The 18,261-nt window shown below is 46.5% G+C and overlaps 1 protein-coding gene across 3 annotated transcripts in view; it reads left to right on the top strand.

Moving 5' to 3' along the window:
• Positions 1-4,876: 4,876 nt before the first annotated feature.
• Positions 4,877-18,261, top strand: part of FAM3B (FAM3 metabolism regulating signaling molecule B) — a 65,971-nt gene continuing 52,586 nt past the window's right edge. The window contains exons 1-2 of one of the 3 annotated variants that reach the window (XM_086340358.1): positions 4,877-5,272; positions 10,682-10,825. In XM_086340358.1, coding sequence (XP_086196484.1) covers positions 5,254-5,272; positions 10,682-10,825 — 163 coding nt within the window. In that variant the 5' untranslated portion in view covers positions 4,877-5,253. Of the gene's footprint in view, positions 5,273-8,899; positions 9,069-10,681; positions 10,826-18,261 lie in introns of those variants that run through there. The other 2 variants (XM_086340498.1, XM_086340423.1) reach the window with 2 other exon arrangements.

Below are 18,261 nucleotides of genomic sequence, written 5' to 3'. Positions count from 1 at the left end.
TTTCAACAATACGCTGTATAGATCAAAAAGTTGGATAATGTGTCAGGATGGATATGAAAAATTGGGATTCTCGTGTGCTGCTGGCTGGCTTGTAAATAGGTGTAACTTCTCTGTTGAGCTGTGGGAAGTATCTGGTAAAATTCAGAATTCACATACCCTTTGATTCAGTAATTCACTTCTAGGAATTTACTTTAAATCCACCCCTATATGTCTGCCAAGACAGATGCATAAAGGTGTTTCCTGCAGAATTGTTCATAGTAGAAAAGCCTGGGAAAAAAAAAACAAAATGCCCTTCCATAGCCTATTTAAAGAATAGAGGACTTCCTTGGTAGTACAGTGGATAAGAATCTGCCTGCCAATGCAGGGGACACAGGTTCAATCTCTCCTCCTGGGTGATCCCGAACACCATGGAGCAACTAAGCCTGTGTGCCAAACTACTGAGTTTAGGGCCCAGGAGCCAGAACTACTGAAGCCTGTGTACCTCGAGCCAGTGCTCCGCAACAAGAGAAGCCATTGCAATGAGAAGCCCATGCCTCGCAGCAAAGAGTAGCCCCTGATCACCGCAACTAGAGAAAGCCCAAGCTAAGCAATGGAGATCCAGGGCAGCCAAAAAAGTTTTTTTAAAAAAAGAAAAGGATCACCCAACAATAAAAAATATGGTTAAAAGATCTACAATCCAACAATAAAAGACGGTTCATCAAACAATAAAAAGAATAGAAAAAAATAAAACAACAAAAGAATCCAACGGTAGAAAAGAATACAGGAATCCACTATAACAGGCCAATTCTGTGTGCGCTTGTGTATATAATGCTCTCTGAGATGTTATAACATAAAAGGTAGGTCGTGAAATACCATGTACAAAATTATAGCTTGTGTATAGAAAGGATGAGGGACTCATATGTGGGCTTGGGTGAGATAGCTCTGAAGGCTACAGGAAATGCTTGGGACAGTGGTGGTCTCTGAGAAGGGAACTCTGGACTTGGGGGAAGTACCTGTGAAGGAGAGGGGACTCCTATGAAACAGACTTGCTGGGTGGGGAGGGGCTGTGAGAGGAGAGTTTTGAGAATGAGCTGGTGGCCCAGGAAAGCATGAGGTATGGAGTGGGGATGAAGCAGAGGTTATAGGAGTTTTCAGTGCACATTTATTTTCAAAATTTTAAAAGTAATGTGGCCTTATACCAGCTTCCCAGGTGGCTCAGACAGTAAAGAATCTGCCTACAATGTAGGAGACCTGGGTTCCATCCCTGGGTCGGGAAGATCCCCTGGAGAAGGGAATGGCTACCCACTCCAGTCTGCTCCAGGAAATGAAACAGTTTTCACTTTGATGTGTTTCCAATCTCTTTATATGTACCAGTGTCCACTGTTTGTTCCTGCTTTGCCACTTAACATGTATTTCACGTACATGTTTCATGTGTATTACAAGTAATGAATGCTCCTGACAGCAATCATTTTAAATTCCTTCATAGCGTTAAGTGGTGACAGAGTAATTTATTTGAACAATAACTCCGTCATTTGTCACTCCCGTAGATTTCATTACCTTTTTCAGTGTTGTGTGTACATGGCATTTCTTCTTTAAAGAAAATTCCTTAGTACAGCTCCCCAGACATGGAACCTATGTTGTGTTGCTAAGGAGAACTTGAGGAAGTTTCTCATAGACAGTGTGAGAATCGGGAGTGGGGTCTGGAGTACGGTGATTACAGCAAACTGAAAGCAAACAGTAACCTAACTAAGTACACTGGAAAGTACAAGACTACAAAAGAAACTATAGAAGACACGAAGAAATGAAAAGACACCCAGTGTTCATAGATCTGAAGGTTTAATATTGTTAAGCTACCCATGGGCTTCCCTGATGGCTCAGACGGTAAAGAACCTTCCTGCAATTGAGGACACCCAGGTTTGATCCCTGAGTTGGGAAGATCCCTTGGAGAAGGAAATAGCAACCCACTCCAGAATTCTTGCCTGGAGATTTCCACAGACAGGGGAGTCTGGCAGGCTACAATAGGGTCTCAAAGAGTCAGACACAACTTAGCAATTAACACACACATACACACACACACACACACAAGTCACCTATACTACACAAAAGCAATCTACAGATTCAATGCAATTCCTATCAAAATATTTCTGCTTTTTGCAGAAATAGAAAAATCCATTCTTGGGATCATATGGAATTTGAGTTGATTCTGAACAATTAAAATAACCTTGAAAAAGAAGAATAAAGTTGGAGGGCTCACACTTCCTGATTTCAAAACTTATTATAAAGCAGCAGTCATCCAAAAAGTGTGGTACTGGCATAACGACAGACTAGGAAGTCTTTTCAACAAATGGAGTTGGGAAAAACTGAAAGTCCACATGCAAAAGAATTAGTCCACATGCAAAAGAATTAGTCCACATGCAAAAGAATTAAATCAGACCCTTACCTAAAACCATGTACAAGGAAATTAACTTGAAGTGGATTCAAGACCTAAAACTGTAAAACTCTTAGAAGAAAACATAGGAGGAAAGTTTCCTGACACTGGATTTGATAATAATATATTGGGTATGATACCAAAAACACAGGCAACAAAAAGAAAAGTAGATGAGCCAAATAAAAACTACATCAAACAAGACTTCTGCACATCAAAGGGCACAGTCCTCACAGTTAAAACTATGAATTGGGAGAAATATTTGTCAACCATATGTCTGATCATGAGTTAATGTCCAGAATATTTAAAGAACTCCTACAACTCAACAACAACAAAACCAACCAGATTTATTAATAGGCAAATGACCTGAACAGACATTTCTCCAGAGATAATATACAGATAACCAACAAGCTATGAAAAGATGATCAACAATACTGATATATTAGAGACATGGAAATCCAACTACAATGAGCTATCACCTCACATCCTTCAGGATGACTACTATAAAATAAAAATAATGTGTTGGTGAGCATGCAGAGAAATTGGAACACTTGTAAAATGGACTTATTAGGCCTGTAAAATGGTGCAGCCACTGTGGAAAACAGTATGGTAGTTCCTCAAAAGAATTAAAATAGAATTACCATATGATCCAGCAGTCCCACTTCTGGTACATACCCAAGAGAATTGAAAAGATATTTGCACACCTATGTTCATAGCAGCATCATTTACACTAGCCTAGAGGTGGAAACAACCCAAGTGTTCATCAAGGGATGAATAGATAAAGACAATGTAGCCTATACATACAATGGAATAGTATTTGGTCTTTTTTAAATTTTTTTATTTTAATTGGAGGCTAATTACTTTACATGAATATTGACAAAGCTATACATTGACATGAATCAGCTATGGGTGTACATGTGTTCCCCATCCTGAACCCCCCTCCCACCTCCCTCCACACCCCATCCCCTGGGTCATCCCAGTGCACCAGCCCTGAGCACCCTGTCTCATGCATCGAACCTGGACTGGCGATCTGTTTCACATATGATAATAGTATTTGGTCCTAAAAAGGACTGAAATCCTGTCTCATACTACAACACAGATAAACCTCAGGTTCATTATACTAAGGGAAATAAGCTGGTCGTAATAAGACAAACACTGTATGATTCCAATTATCTGAGATATCTGAAGTACTCAAAGTCTGAAAACAGAAAATAGAATGGTGGTTACCAGGTGCTAGTGGGGAGGGGATGGGAAGTTGATTAATAGGAGCAAAGTTGTAGTTTTGCAAGATAAAAATGTTCTAGAGTTCCGTTGTACAAAAATGTGACTAGTCTTAACATCACTGAACTGTACGCTTAAAAGTGTACATTTATTTTAATTTGGTAAAAAGTGATAAATTTTATGTTAAGAGCACTTTTGACCACATTTTTTTTAAATGAAAACAAACTCAGAGATAAAAGCTCCATCTCTGAAATGAGGTGAGCTCAAGACAAAGATGAGATGAAACCCACACTCCCTTTAATGAGCTGATTCACAGTGTTTGGTGTAGTTGTTAGGAATAGTTGGGAAATGACTTCTGAGTAGCACCATAGAGCAGCTCAGAAAAGCATCCAGAATGAAATGTGCCATGCTCAAGCTGGTTACCCTTCTGGAGTCCTGGGGTGAAGTGAGTTAAAGTCGTTCAGTCGTGTCGGACTGTTTGCCTCTGTAGCCCACCTGGCTCCTCTGTCCATGGACTTCTCCAGGCCAGAATACTGGAGTGGGTAGCCTATTCCTTCTCCAGTGGCTCTTCCAGACCCAGGAATTGATCTGGGGTCTCCTGCATTGCAAATGGATTCTTTTCCAGCTGAACTACCAGGGAAGCTGGAGTCCCAGAGAAAGAGTTAGAGAAGGAATACAGACCTCTGTCTTCTGGGTGGGTCACAGCCAAGCTTCCTTGGCCCCCCACCACCACCCAGGGTACTTTGGAATCTTCTGGGCTTTCTTAAGGGAGCAGAACTTCAGAAGCCAATAGATCCAGAGGGTGGTGCTCCCTGCCTCTTGGGAACTCTTTTTTCCACAAAAGTGACCAACTGCCCTTGGAGCTTTAACTTGCCCTTGGGAGTCTGAGTCCACCATGACTTTCAAAAGCCCCTACACCCTGATGGATATCCGGAGTGCAAGCCATCTGTGGGTGAGAAGCAGCTCTTTCTCTTTGGAGATGGTGCGTCTTCTGGGAAGCTCACTTCCAACATCTGCTGGCCTCCCGCTCAAGCATGCCTGGCCTCCTGGAAATTCAAGGACCTGCAGCCCTGCCATCCTGACCACGGGGCCTGGGACATTGTTCTGTTTTCCACGATCAACTGCCGGAGTCAAGGAGGAAGCAAGAGGCAGGAGGCTGGGCTGTGCAAACAGCAGTGGGCAGAAACTTCTGGAGGAAGCGAAGAGCCTTAGAACAGTGGCTGTGGTGACCTGGACTTTGAACCTGGATTCGGGTGGAACATCTTAAAAACTCAGAATATGGCTATCTTGGCAGTCTCTTGACCTTGAGAGATATTAATTGGGGTCTAGAGCTGCCAACCATAAAGGAAGGGCGTCCTCCCTTCAGAGCAAAACCCTCTGGTTCTCTCTGATCCCCTAGTCAGCCTGGGCTGCTGACCCAGAGCTCCAGGGCGCCGCCAGCGCACCTGCCGCGCTCACCTGCCCGCCCATACCGCCTGGCACACCAGCACACGCATCTGCCCGCCCTCTTTGCCGCCGGCCTGCCCCCCAGGGCGAGTCGCCAAGTGGTCAGTCCAGCCCTCGAGAAGCTCTCTCGGTCGCCCGGAGCTGCGGCCAAGGGTCAGAAGGGCCCGAGCCGCACCTGGAAAATGCGCCCCGTGGCTGCCGGTGAGTGCAATCCCCCACCGGAGGGAGGCGGGAAGGGGGGCCCCGGCACTGGAGAGTCGCCCCCTCGCCCTTCCTGGGACCTGCCACACGGAGCCAGAGGTGGGGGCAGCACAAGGAGGGTCTTCTCTTCGGGGATCAGGGATGCGCGAAGCGAATCCAGCCGTGGTGTGGGCTGAGGTTTCATCCGCCCTCCCGCCTGTCCCCACCGCCCCAGCGGCGTGCAGGGCGGAGAAAAGGGGGGAACCAGTGACTGTGACGCTTTGCCTGGAAAGCAGGCGGTGGCTGAGCGCAGCTGGAGCGGAACCCAGTGAGCCCTTAGGCGGGAGGTGCTCAAGTGCCCCCTCGCTCCAGAGCGGGGAGGGGTCCGCCCGAGCCGGTCAGAGGCCGTTGTGAACTGCACTTGGGGTCCCTCTGGCTGAAGCCAGGGATCCTGAGCCACAGGTCCACCTGACGAACCCAGGGAATTATGAAAAGTGCAGAAACTGAGACTGTTTTAAGTCACCTGTCTGCGGGTGGCTGGGAAGTGGGGGCTCATTATCAAGGAAGGCCCCATTGTCCCTTTTATGACAGTTCCGGTAGCATCTTTTTATAAGACTCCCTACTCCCCACTCCTCACCTCCAAACTACTTGAGCCTGCAGAAGGTTTGGGGGAAAAGTAGGAAAGACACTATTTCATCTCCTAGCACTCGGTTTTCCCAACAGTGGCCTCTGTGCGCCTCGCCCTCCCACCTGCCTGTGAATTCAGGCACTCTGGGGTCCATGTGAACCTCTGGTTCCTGCCACACATTCCCTTTCTAATCGATTTTGCTGTTTCTTCCGTAATCTGAGGAATCTAGATTCCTCCCAGAGTATGGCAGCATAGTGGGAAGAAATGAAAAGATCAAAAGCATTCTCCTGGACTCTCTAGAGGTCAGCCCTCCATCCCTGGGTGGCAGGTGATCTCCTTCCTCCCTGAGAGGCTTATGGTTGTGTGACCACACTGCAGAGAGTCCCACTCACTGCCTTTCTGCTCCATGCCCAACATGTAGGAAAGCCCAGTTTTAAGATTTTTATTGTATTTGTGTAAAATATCCGTGCTTTCTACAAAACCATCTTCCTACAAACAGTACTGCTTTGGGTAACTTGCATGGCTTGCCGGATAAATGTGAGAAGATGCACCTATTTGCTTGGGGGAAAATATATCTCTTGGGGCACTGACTTTTATTACAGCCATTTTGGAAGAATTTTTTTCATTATTTCTACTTTATATACTTGGGCTTTCCAGGTGACGCTAGTGGTAAAGAATCTGCCTGTCAATGCCAGATACAAAAGAGGCGTGGGTTCAATCCCTAGGTCAGGAAGATCCCCAGGAGGAGGAAATGGCACCCCAGTCTAGCATTCTTTGCAGAAGAATTCCATGGACAGAGGAGTCTGGTGGGCTACAGTCCATGGGGCCACAAAAACTGGGACACAACCGAGCATCTGAGCACAACATGTTATTTGGTATATACTTATCATATGATTTTGCTGCTGACTTGGTGGAAAATAATTGAATATCATTAGATTGCTTTTCTCCCTACCTACTACTTTTTCACACGCAGTCCTTGTGATTCATTTGTGAGCTATGTGGTCCTTTCATGTCAAGCTTTGAGGTCACACCGAGTTTGCATTTATCTGGGTGTGGCTGCCAGAGAGAGTACTCACAAAAGGTCAAGGCTATGCCACTTTTGATTTTGTGAGCTAAGGATCTGGCAATGTGTGGAAGTAGCATTTCCCTAGACACTTCAGTCAAGCCCCAGATTCGCCCCGGGTAGGGCTCTAGGAAGGACCTAGGAAGGACACGCAGACTGAAGGAGAAGGGCAGCCACCTGGAGCAGTCATCCTAATTCCTTAAAAGTAAGGGTGCTGGTGGGTGAACTCTGAAAGGTGGGTTACCTTGCAAACCTGCCAAGATGCTCAGGTGTGACACTTCCCAGCCCTACTGCCAAAAAGCCTCATTGACAGGACTGTGACAGTTGTGGCCACTGGGGCTAGCAGGGCCTGGAGCCTCAAAGCTGCTGAAATCCAAGTCTGGTTCACCCGCCCCTCAGCGCCCCCAGCCTCTCAAGGACAAGAAGTGCAGGTGTGGCTGCTCCGGGGGTCCAGGGGATGTGGGTCCCTGTGGGGAGGCTGCCAGTGACAAACAGCATCGTCATCCACTTGATATGGAAGGAATCCCTCTTGAGAGTGCTCTTGTGGGTTCAGGATTGGATGGGCAGGGGGATCCTGAGACCCTCCTTACCAGTATCCTGCCTTAGTGTGCACTGGCTTTGTCCTCTGGCCTAAGTGGTCAGTGCCAGCCTGAAACACCTGAGAATCTGAGGGGGGGGGAGGGGCGGCGAGGGTAGGGCATGCACACACGTGCCCTAACAGAGGGTCTCTGAGGAGGAAGTTCCAACTTCCTACTTGTGCCCAGGATGGCGTTTGCTCTAATGCTCACAGGTGACTGCTGGTGGAAGTGCTCAGGACATGTCTGTGGGCTGATGACAACTTTATTGCCTTTTGAGGAAAGGCCAGATCCTGGTCACAGAATCACAGAAGTTCCTGGACTCTGTGTACTTCCCCTGTCTCCTCCTCCACGTCTGAAGGTGCTGGACCTCTCCTGCTGGGGTAGACCTCCCCCTCCCCGCCCCCTGCACCGGGGCTGGTCTTGAGCCCCCACCTTTCCCAAGAGGAATCCTCAGCCATGCTCCCCACGTGGCCCCAGGTGCTAGCTCCACCACCTGCTCGTGCCTCATCTTACCGTAAACTGGTCCCAGTGCGTGCTGTGGGTCTGCCCTCCCTCCCCAGGAGGGATCTGGCTGCAGATCCTGGCTCCTCCCAGCCACTGTGGGAAATCTGGCCTGGGGGTCAGCAGCTGCACCCCTCCCCCGGAGTTCCAAGTTCATGATTCTCCACGTGAGGATGTCTGGGCTTTATTCTCTCTTCATTATCTTCCCTGTCACTGCCACCGGTTTGTCCTTGTTCACCTGAGGACAAAACCATGCCTCCCTTCGGAGCGGGAAGGCATCAGAGAGGTGGCACCCCGTTCCCTTTCAGTTTCCTCCAAACCAAACAGCAACCCTTTGCTCAAAGATCTCACGTGTGACATTGAGAAGATCTGAATAACCTCCGCTTTGCCAGTTTTCTTCAAGTACGACACTTGTTTGTGAACTGACACACGGGACACAGTGAACTATTGTTTTTGAACCTGAGACTCTGTTGACGCCGAATCCATGTTTCCAGCAGTCGCATCACACGGTTCACTCAGGGCACATCCAGCAGCCTGTTTGGAACACCCTGTGACCCTCACACCATCCTAGGTGTGCGGCACAGACCTGGAGGGGGAGACGTGGTGGGCAGCGATGATGGGCTGACCTGAGGTTGGCCGCGCAGGCCACACCCAGGAGGCCACAGATCCACGCGGGGGCGTTGAAGGAACAGATGGCCAGGGGTCTGGAGGTGGGCACCGTGGGGGCAGAGGGACAAACTCACCCCCAGGGTGCAGATGGAGAGGCCAGCATGGCAGCGGGTCAGCACGGCTGGAGCTCAGAACAGACAGGGGTTTCCGGGACAGCATGCCGGCTTCCCCTGGCCTCTCACTGAGTTTTCTGTGGCTGGTTTTTCCAGCTTGGAGATGTCCCTATGCCAGGAACTGCAATGACCACACTGTCTCAGTCATTTTCCAGCAGGAAGCCTTCTCTGCATTATGCTCTAACCTTCTCAGAAACCGCATGGTTGGAAAAAAGAGGGAATGGATGTTGAAATTATGCACTTGAAAAAAGACTAAATGATCCAGGTGAGGCAGAGGGGCCCTGTTTCACCAGGTGACTACCTAAGCTAACCAGACACACCCCTCCCCAAGCACCTGCAACACTGATGGATATAACCTACCCCGTGTTAGTACAGGTCGGCGGGGGAGGGGCGGGGGAGAAGGGAATCTCTAGGTACTAGGAAGGAAGAGGGAGCTGAGATCCGGGGCTCAACATGGCCAGACTGACAGAGGTTTGCATTTCATCATGGCCAGAGAAAGAGGATACCCAGGGCTGGGTTCTGGAGAGTTGGAAAGGGGGCTGGGGAATACCCCCTGGTCTCTGCTCAGGGCTCTGGGTGGGGAGTCACCAGCCCTCTGACACGGACTAGGTGTCCAGCCATTCAGTTCACCTCTGACACCCACCCACAGGAGGCGCCAGAGCCCAGGCCTTAAGGGCAGTGCCCTCTGCAAAGCTGCCCTGTCTTCAGATGCCAGCCTCAGAGGCCACCCACACTTCTGAGCAGTCGGCTACAAAACTGGGGGTTCCCACAACTCCTGGGTGGGGGTGGGGGGTGGGGTTCTGTAATTTGCTGGAACGGCTCACAGAAACACTGCAAGCACCACTATATTTGCAATTACAGTTTCATCCTTTAGGATACAAATCAGGAGGACCAGCCAAATGCAGGGCTTCCCAGGTAGTACAGTGGTAAAGAATCTTCCTGCAATGCAGGAGACGCAGGTTCGATCCCTGGGTTGGGAAGATCCCCTGGAGGAGGGCATGGCAACCCACTCCAGTATTCTTGCCTAGAGAATCTCCATGGACAGAGGAGCCTGGCGGGCTACAGTCAGGGTGGTCGAAGAGTCAGACATGACTGAGCAACTAAGCACAGCACAGTGTGTTTACTGAAGTGGGCATTTTGTCTAACTGGGAGTCGGGAAGCTGGTTAGTAATGATCAGGGGGCTTTTGGCAATGGTTACAAAGGGGCTCAGTCAGCTTCAGAGGTGACCTTGATTCGGGGTTCTGCTTCCACTTCCGTGTGATCTGTGCAAAGCCTCGCACCTGTGGCCTGCAGCAGAACTCAACAACATCCTTCGCCAGGAACCGTGAGTGTCCCTCCAGCCTTGTCTGAGGATAATGACAGTCTGGGACCATTTCCAGTGTCACAGGGGTGGCTGCCTGCTCATGGGCACCAGGTACCACCCTCAGCACTGGTGACACGGTAAACACACCAGGGTGCCTCCGCCACCCGCTGGGTTTCTGTTTGCTTCCAGGAGCTTCCTAAGTCCCATGGGCTCTGGAGGGAAGGGCCTCGTCTGTCCTTAGGCCAGGCGTCAGGACCGCCTGACGAGCCCTTGATGTGAGCCCATGAGGAAGCTCTGAGACCCAGCACAGCAGCAGATGGGAACCTCAGCCCGACCGCCTTCACATCCCACTCCTGTCACCCGCTCATGTCCCCTGATCCTGTTCCCCTCAGCAGCTGTGCTCAGAAGCCAATGGGCTCCACTGACTGGCCTCAGGCCCTCGCCAGGCCACCGTCCTGAGGAATTCCCCATGGGGCATTCTGCTAAGACTCAAGGGTGCCATCAGGAAGGCCTGGATGGGGTCAGAAAGCAGGTGGGGGCACCCACATGCATCTTGTCATCTGTCTGTCCACAGGCACCCTGAAGGCAGTGTTCTTCATCTTCGCCTCCCTGTGTGCCTGGTACTCCGGGTACCTGCTGGCAGAACTCATCCCAGACGTGCACCTGTCCAGCGCCGTCTACAGCATCCAGAGCATTGGCAAGAGGCCCGTCCTGAAAGGTGGGTACCACGGTGGGGTCAAGGCAAGGACTTGCAGCCCTGCTGCAGCGGTGAGACTGGGCTGTGGTCTCTACTGCCATTTATGTTGATGAAAAAGAGGAGGAGCAGGAGGAAGAGGAAGAATCCTCTACCATAGTTCCCACTCCATTGCCCTGCTCACACCCCGTGAGACCCCAAGCAAGCCATGATGTTAGGAAAACAAGCTTTATACGTGGGATGCATTAAAAATTCACACTGGAATTGGGGATGAAGTGAAATTACAAAATATCCACTAAAAGTTACATTGGAAAATGTGTGAGACCCTGAAGTCATCATCTGTACCCTTTTCCACAATCTCATTGTAAATAGGTAGCTGATATATTTTTCACAGAAATAAATGATACAAAATTAATTTTCACACATATGAAGAGCCAAGTAATGATCTAATGTTATAAAAAACCATTCCTTTTCAAACTTGATTACCTTTTGTGGCCAGAAAAAAAAAAAAAAAGAACTTTTTATGTATTGACTATGACTGAAGTGTTTTTATTTTAAGTAGGATTTTTCGCAGTGAATTTGCTTGTAATCAGATGGATTTTATTGCATGTGGATTATGGATGAGGCCAGTACCCTGGGGGAGACCCTGAATGTTCAGGGAATGGATCTGCTTTCAAAGGGCTGACTTTCTCGTTTTCTCCGATTTTACACAAAATGGGAAGTCTGTTCTGGGTGAGGGCTTGCCTCCAGGAGCTGCCTCTAACCTGATCTTTTTATGTGGGCTAGTTCATGTGGTTTCTGATTCCCACCAGGGGAAAGGGGAGGCCCTGTCACCCTCCCTCGTGACAAAGCACGTCGAGTTATTGGGAACCAAAGGTAGTGCTGAAAGCCAGCAGCTGTGTCCTGGATCCTACTGGCTTGGAGCCTCTGCTCTGGGGGAACTCATGACTGCTCAGGAGTCTGATGGACCCAGAGTGTGGAGGTTGTATCTTGTGATTCGTAGTCTGATGCTCACATGTGTTGACTTAAAAAATATTCACAACCTAAAAGTTGAGAGTTATGTTTTATTTGGTGGGAAATTTTAGGACTTTAGGTCCAGGAGACAGCATCTCAAGTAGCTCTGAGAGAGAAACTCTGAGGAGGCAAGGGGAGGAGTCAGTATATATAGAAGTTTTGCAACAAAAGGCAGGTAGTCTGAACATCAAAAGATGATGGTTAATTAAAGAGAACCAGATATCCCAAGTTAAGGAATTTAGCACTTTAGCACCCAAGAATCTAGGTGCACTGAAATCATTTCCTTTTATTTGCATCTCAGCTCTCTGGGGCCAGTATCCTGTTTTGTGTCCTGAGTTCCTCAGAGCTCACCGTAGGAAGTGGCTTCATTCTGACGGCTGCTAGATGGCAGGTGTTCTTTCCTTCCTGAGTTCCCTCAGGGCTCACCGGCTCTCGTAGGAGGGCTACAATCGCTGATGACTGTGACATCCTTGTTTACTGATATGGCAGGAAATATTCCATTTCTTACGTGGATAAAAGATTAAAAGGGGACAGCATCATCCACAGGGTCAGGCTGGCTTTGCGGCCACACTTAGTCTGGGCTGTTATCCACAGTGTGGCTGGGGGAATGGATGCTCCCCAGGGACAGGTGCCCCCTGTCCAGGTGCCACCTTTAGAGCCCCTCTGTGCCTGGCAGACAGGTGGGTAGAGGATGCTTTCCTGGCCTCAGGACCAGGTCCAAAGACAGAGCACAACTCCTGCAGGCCTCAGGGCCCTGGAATCCTCTGTTACTTTGGGCTCCACACAGAGTTTGTAAATCCAGCTCTCCCTGGGTTCACACCATCTGTCAGTAGATTGGGTGTAGCCTCCCCACCATATCCGTGTGATTTTGCATGCATGGGCAAGTCCCGCTGACTTGGCTTATTTTCTAGAGCCAGTCTCCTCCTGCTCAGGAACCTGGGCAGTGGTTGGAATCTGCCTGGACGGCAGGTTTTCATCCTCTGGCCTCCCTGCCTCCCCCTGCTGCAGCCAGCGCAGCATGTAGGGATCAAAAGTGGTCAACACACAGTTTGGAAAAAGGAAACTAGAGACAGAATTAAAGTTTTAAAGATGGGACCAGGGGACTCATGACCTCTAGGATCAAGGGCCCTGCTGACCAATTCCACACCACTTTTCTTGAGCTCTTAGTATGCAGAAGTATCTGGTTTTTAGATAACATAAGGTTCCCATGCCCCTAGTCAAGTCCGAGTTCGTGCTCTTCTCTGTGTTTGTATGTTACCTCCTAGTACCAAGGGCATCACACAGCCAAGGTCAGCAATCTTCACAGGAACATCGGAAGAACCGTCAGTGTTTCCGCAAGCGGCGTTCTGAACTTGCACTGACCCGGAGTTCCAAGGTCCACACCATGTTCCTCCTTAGCTCGGCAAGGCATGACGAGCCCAGCTAATCAGCCCGATGTATGTTTTCTTTAGATTATACTTAATTGCTCTATCTCACTTTTATTCTTTTCCTATGGTGTTCTTCTCATGACTTAGCCAGAGTAACAGGTAGCTGACTATTAACCCCTGCATTTCCCCCTTTTTGTTTTTGTAGCAGAACATATGTCAATCTCACGACTTCTTTCTTCATTAGTTCTTGGAGGACTTTCATGTGCCTCTGAAGACTAAACAGAAGATTATAGTGAAACAACAAAGCACGTGTAATGTTTAAATGAGACCACCTCTGATACCTTTGATCCACTCAAGAGGACTCAATGATTTAAGGCCCTTTGCTATTCCTTGAAGTATATCTGTTCCTGGTAGTAGTCTAAGAGAAGCATGCTGCATGCCCATGATTTTTGCTTGTTTAATATCTAGAGTAAGGTTGTCAGCCATATAGCCCTGCAAGTGTTGTCTAATATTTTCCCAGGTATGTTCAGATTGCTTATATTCCTGGGTGGGGGGGGGGGTCACACAGAAAGTAGTAATGTTCCAGTCACACTTTAAATGCATTTGTAATTTAAGATTTTGCACTTCTTCCCCTAAGAGTAGCACTGCAGGATGTAGGTTCCTTTCTACATCCACCGACCTGTTGTTAATCTCCTCATCTATATGAGTTTGGGCTCCCCAAGCGGAACTGGCATTTTTATGCCACTCCTGCACAAAAGTGGTGGTTTGTACCATCTGATGGAGAGCTACTCCCGCCACTGCCACTGTGGTAGTGATGGCAATAATGACCATTATGGCGGCAATAAGGAGCCCAATGAAACGCTTGGATCTTTTCAAAATGGTATTTAGTACTGTGAGCAAAGTATGCATGTCAGGGGAGAGTTCCTAAGGCCTGCTTTGAGTTACTGGCAGCCAGACTCCTAAACATCTGCGCAACATCACATAGGAATGGTTACAGTTGAATCAAGCAAGTATATAGTTTGGAATCCTGGCAGGTTAGGTCCCTTTCTGTCTTGTTAATAGTTATAGTGCCAGTCATAATCACATATGGATCCCAAACACAAGTTTGAGTATAAAACGTCCAGTTTGTTGATGTATTGAATGACAGAGTATAAATTGTGGAATGAGAATAATTTCCATCCCAAATTCGATATCTCTTCAGGCTTATGGCCAACTTCCATATTTATGTCTGAGCCCTACCTGATTCGAGCTGTGGCTGTGGCGAAGTCATGCCACTGCCAGGCCAGATAATGGGGTATTCTCAGTGTGTAGTAATAGTAGTGTGATTGCACTCACATACATGCCAATGCAACTTCTTTTAAGGATTGCAGGGTGAGTTACGGTGTAAGCAATTAGAGACTGTATACCCCTCAGGGGACCAGTCCCAGACAATTCCATAGGAACCATTAAGTCAGATCACTCCCTCAGTCCCGCGACAGGTATCCCATTGTATTTGGTCTTGTTGGTTGGCCCATATGGGTCTGTTCTCACATGGGTCTATCTGATGTGGTAGATTATTTTGATTAGTTTCTCGATATCCAAAGCTCAATCCAGAAAGCAAATACTGTTGAGCCTTAGTGTGATTTCTGTTCAAAGAATTTACGGAAAGCCACGCCCGCATTGATAGATTAAGACAGCCCTGGTCAGCACCCAGGCAAACAGGCCAAGGGTCAAAATCCAAAGTACTATTGTAGGGGGTCCCCTTTTCCTTTTTATGAAGGGCAAACGCTTCTCTTCTGGACCAGGGATCCAGGAGGATTCATTAACATAAATAGGGATAGATCCTTCACCCCAATTAACAGGCCTTAGCAATGGGGGAATTAGGTACATAGGCTCAATAGGTATAATTCTTTGCTTCTGCCAAAGTCAGGAGTATACTCACTGCAATGGTTATCAGGGCAAACATAGCCATGATCAGGTTGCCTGGAGTCACTGATTGTTTCTGCTTGGTTTTACTCTACGAGCTGGAATCCACACAGGTTCTAGACCTTCTCCTGGGGAGATACAAGCAAACGCTCTTCCCCATGTAATTAATGTAATTAATTACAATGTAATTACAATGTAATTAATTCCCATGTAATTAACTTCCCCAGTAACAGCATTTGTTAGTGGATCTGCCACCAAATCACAGGCTTAGTTTTATTTGTGGATGTAGCCTGAAAATGTCACTCAGCTGCAGTTTCCGTAGTTTGTGCTGAAATATTCAAAAATTGAGAGTAAATAAAGCTTTCTTCAATATTATTTATTGTCCTGTGGCATCTCCCCCTTTTTTTGTTTTTGTATCATATGTTTAAGTGATTGATTAGCCCTCTCCACTATGGCCTGTCCTTGTGGATTATAGGGCATTCCAGTAGAATGTTTTATAGACCAAATTTTAAGAAATTGTTGGAATGCTCTACTGGTATAAGCAGGGCCGTTATTAGTTTTTAGAGGTTTTGGTAGTTTTATAACAGCAAAACAAGCATATAAATGTCTTTGTACACATTTTGTAGGCTCACCAGATTGAGTAGTGGTCCATATAAATTGAGAGAATGTATCAGTAGTCACATGTATGTAACAGAGATTACCAAAGGAAGATATATGAATTATATCCATTATAACTATGGGTTTCATATGGAACTATATACCATTATTATATCAGTGGCTTAGTCACACATTTGATAATGTAAGGGACAACACTTTTTGAAACAGGCAATATAGAAAGCAATATAGTTAGCAGTAATAGTAAAATCATAAGTAAGAACTTAAGTCAAGAACTTTCATTAGGTATAGCTCAGTAACATCTCCAGGTCATCTGACTTAGTTTGTTAAATGACTATGGCCTGTTGTTAATTTGCTGGTTGTAGATCCTGGAGCATCTGATCTTCATTCAAAGACTGGTTACTGATATAATCTTTAGAAACAAACTTAGAGTGTCCTTTTAAATAACTTAATTAAACCTCTTAGCAGTGTAACATAACCACGAGGAACTAGCCTTCCAGGCTCATCTGTCCATGAATTCTCCAGTCAAGAGTACTAGAGTGGGTTGCCGTTTCCTTCTCCAGGGGATCTTCCCAACCCAGGGATTGAACCCAGGTCTCCCGTATTGCAGGCAGACCTCTATCATCTGAGCCACCAGGGAAGCCCCCTTAGTAAATACAGATCTTATTAACAAAACTAGAACTGAAGATTCAGTGAAACAGATGTTATAGGCCTGACATCAGTTGGGTGGAGATTTCTTTTAGAAATCCTCAGTATACTCTGAGATTTTTGTAAATGTCTGGAAACCGTCCTTTTTACCTTGATGAGGCTGTTCACAACCCAAATGTTTCCAGTTTCTGGAGGAACAAGGTAAAGAGAAAAGAGAAAATGTTTTAATTTTACCCACAGGTGTAAATGACTAAATTGTTTTAAACCATCAGTGACTTGAGGAGAAGAGCTTTTTTATATCTGAAAACAAAAATGAGAAGCCAGTAATATGTCAGACGAAAAGTCATGAAAACTTTAGTCATATTTAGCAGTCTGTTCAATCTCATGTAACCAATCCCTTTGTTCTGTGGTCCTTGCCTGATGACCAAGGACATCAGTAAAAATGATAGTCTGCAAGAAGTTTGTGAAGTTTTTTGCCAATGTCTGTATGACCTGTCCAGCAAAGTGGATGACCCAATCACTGGAGATTGTAGAAAACACATTTTAACCTTTTTTTTTTTTTCTATTGTGAGATATCAACCCTGAAGCCAGGAAAGGCTTTAGCTTATGAAATAAAAGTGAGGTTTGAAAGGGACCCAGGAAAAGCCACGTGGCTGTCTTGGACTTCCCATAGCCCTGACTGTTTGGTTTATGCTGCTACTGCTGCTAAGTCGCTTCAGTCGTGTCCGACTCTGTGTGACCCCATAGACGGCAGCCCACCAGGTTCCACCGTCCCTGAGATTCTCCAGGCAAGAACACTGGAGTGGTTTGCCATTTCCTTCTCCAATGCATGAAAGTGAAAAGTGAAAGTGAAGTCGCTCAGTCATGTCCGATTCTTAGCGACCCCATGGACTGCAGCCTACCAAGCTCCTCTGTCCATGGGATTTTCCAGGCAAGAGTACTGGAGTGGGGTGCCATTGGTTTATAACCATTGTTTATCCTTTTAAAATTTCCTGATGAGGGGTTAATTTTGTAGAAGCAGAATGATCTTTGTCCATGTGTGCCATAGTCTCCATAGATCACTGTGAAATAGCACTCATTCATTTTATCAAAGTAACAAAAGATTTTATAAGCAAGTATGTACTTTGGCCACCTCATGAGAAAAGTTGACTCATTGGAAAAGACTCCGATGCTGGGAGGGATTGGGGGCAGGAGGAAAAGGGGACGACAGAGGATGAGATGGCTGGATGGCATCACCGACTCGAAGGATGTGAGTTTGAGTGAACTCCGGGAGTTGGTGATGGACAGGGAGGCCTGGCGTGCTGCTATTCATGGGGTTGCAAAGAGTCAGACACGACAGAGTGACTGAACTGAACTGATGAATCACTTAAAGACAAAGAAATTTGTATAATCTGTTATCAAAAGCCATATTCCAAACTTTGTTTGGAAGAGAAAACCAAATTCCAGCTTGGTACCAGCTTATATTCACTGTAAAATAATAGCTTTTTTACTTAGTCAAAGTAACAATAAGACTTCAAAGGCAGTTTAATGTCTTAAGAAAATGTACCATGCACAAAACTCTTCTTTCATTTGCTACAAACCTTTTTCACACTTTTTTGTATTCATCACTTCATTTATCTATTTAGCAAATAACCACCGGTAAGTTTAGGCTCACTTCTTTTTTAATAGACTGTAATTTTATTTTTCATACCTTTTTTTATTAAAAACATAAATCTCATTTTCCTTAAACCATAAACTGTCTTTTATATTAGCATTTTGTAGATTGGTGAACATAAATACCAGTTTTAATTTTTTCTTAACAGAGAACATCTCGGGATGGCACTAAACATATTTATTAATAATCCAAAATCTCTTTAGTTTCTCTGTTAGTGTTCAGTAATTAATGTTTCAAAATCTTAATTTGTTTGGAAA

This window comes from Bos grunniens, chromosome 1 (assembly GCF_055505025.1).
Source record: "Bos grunniens cultivar Pamir isolate PY7600 chromosome 1, Bosgru_T2T1.0, whole genome shotgun sequence".
In the NCBI taxonomy this organism is placed as follows: Eukaryota; Metazoa; Chordata; class Mammalia; order Artiodactyla; family Bovidae; genus Bos; species Bos grunniens.
Note: the sequence above shows the minus strand (reverse complement) of the source record. Positions and strands in the feature narration are given on the sequence as shown.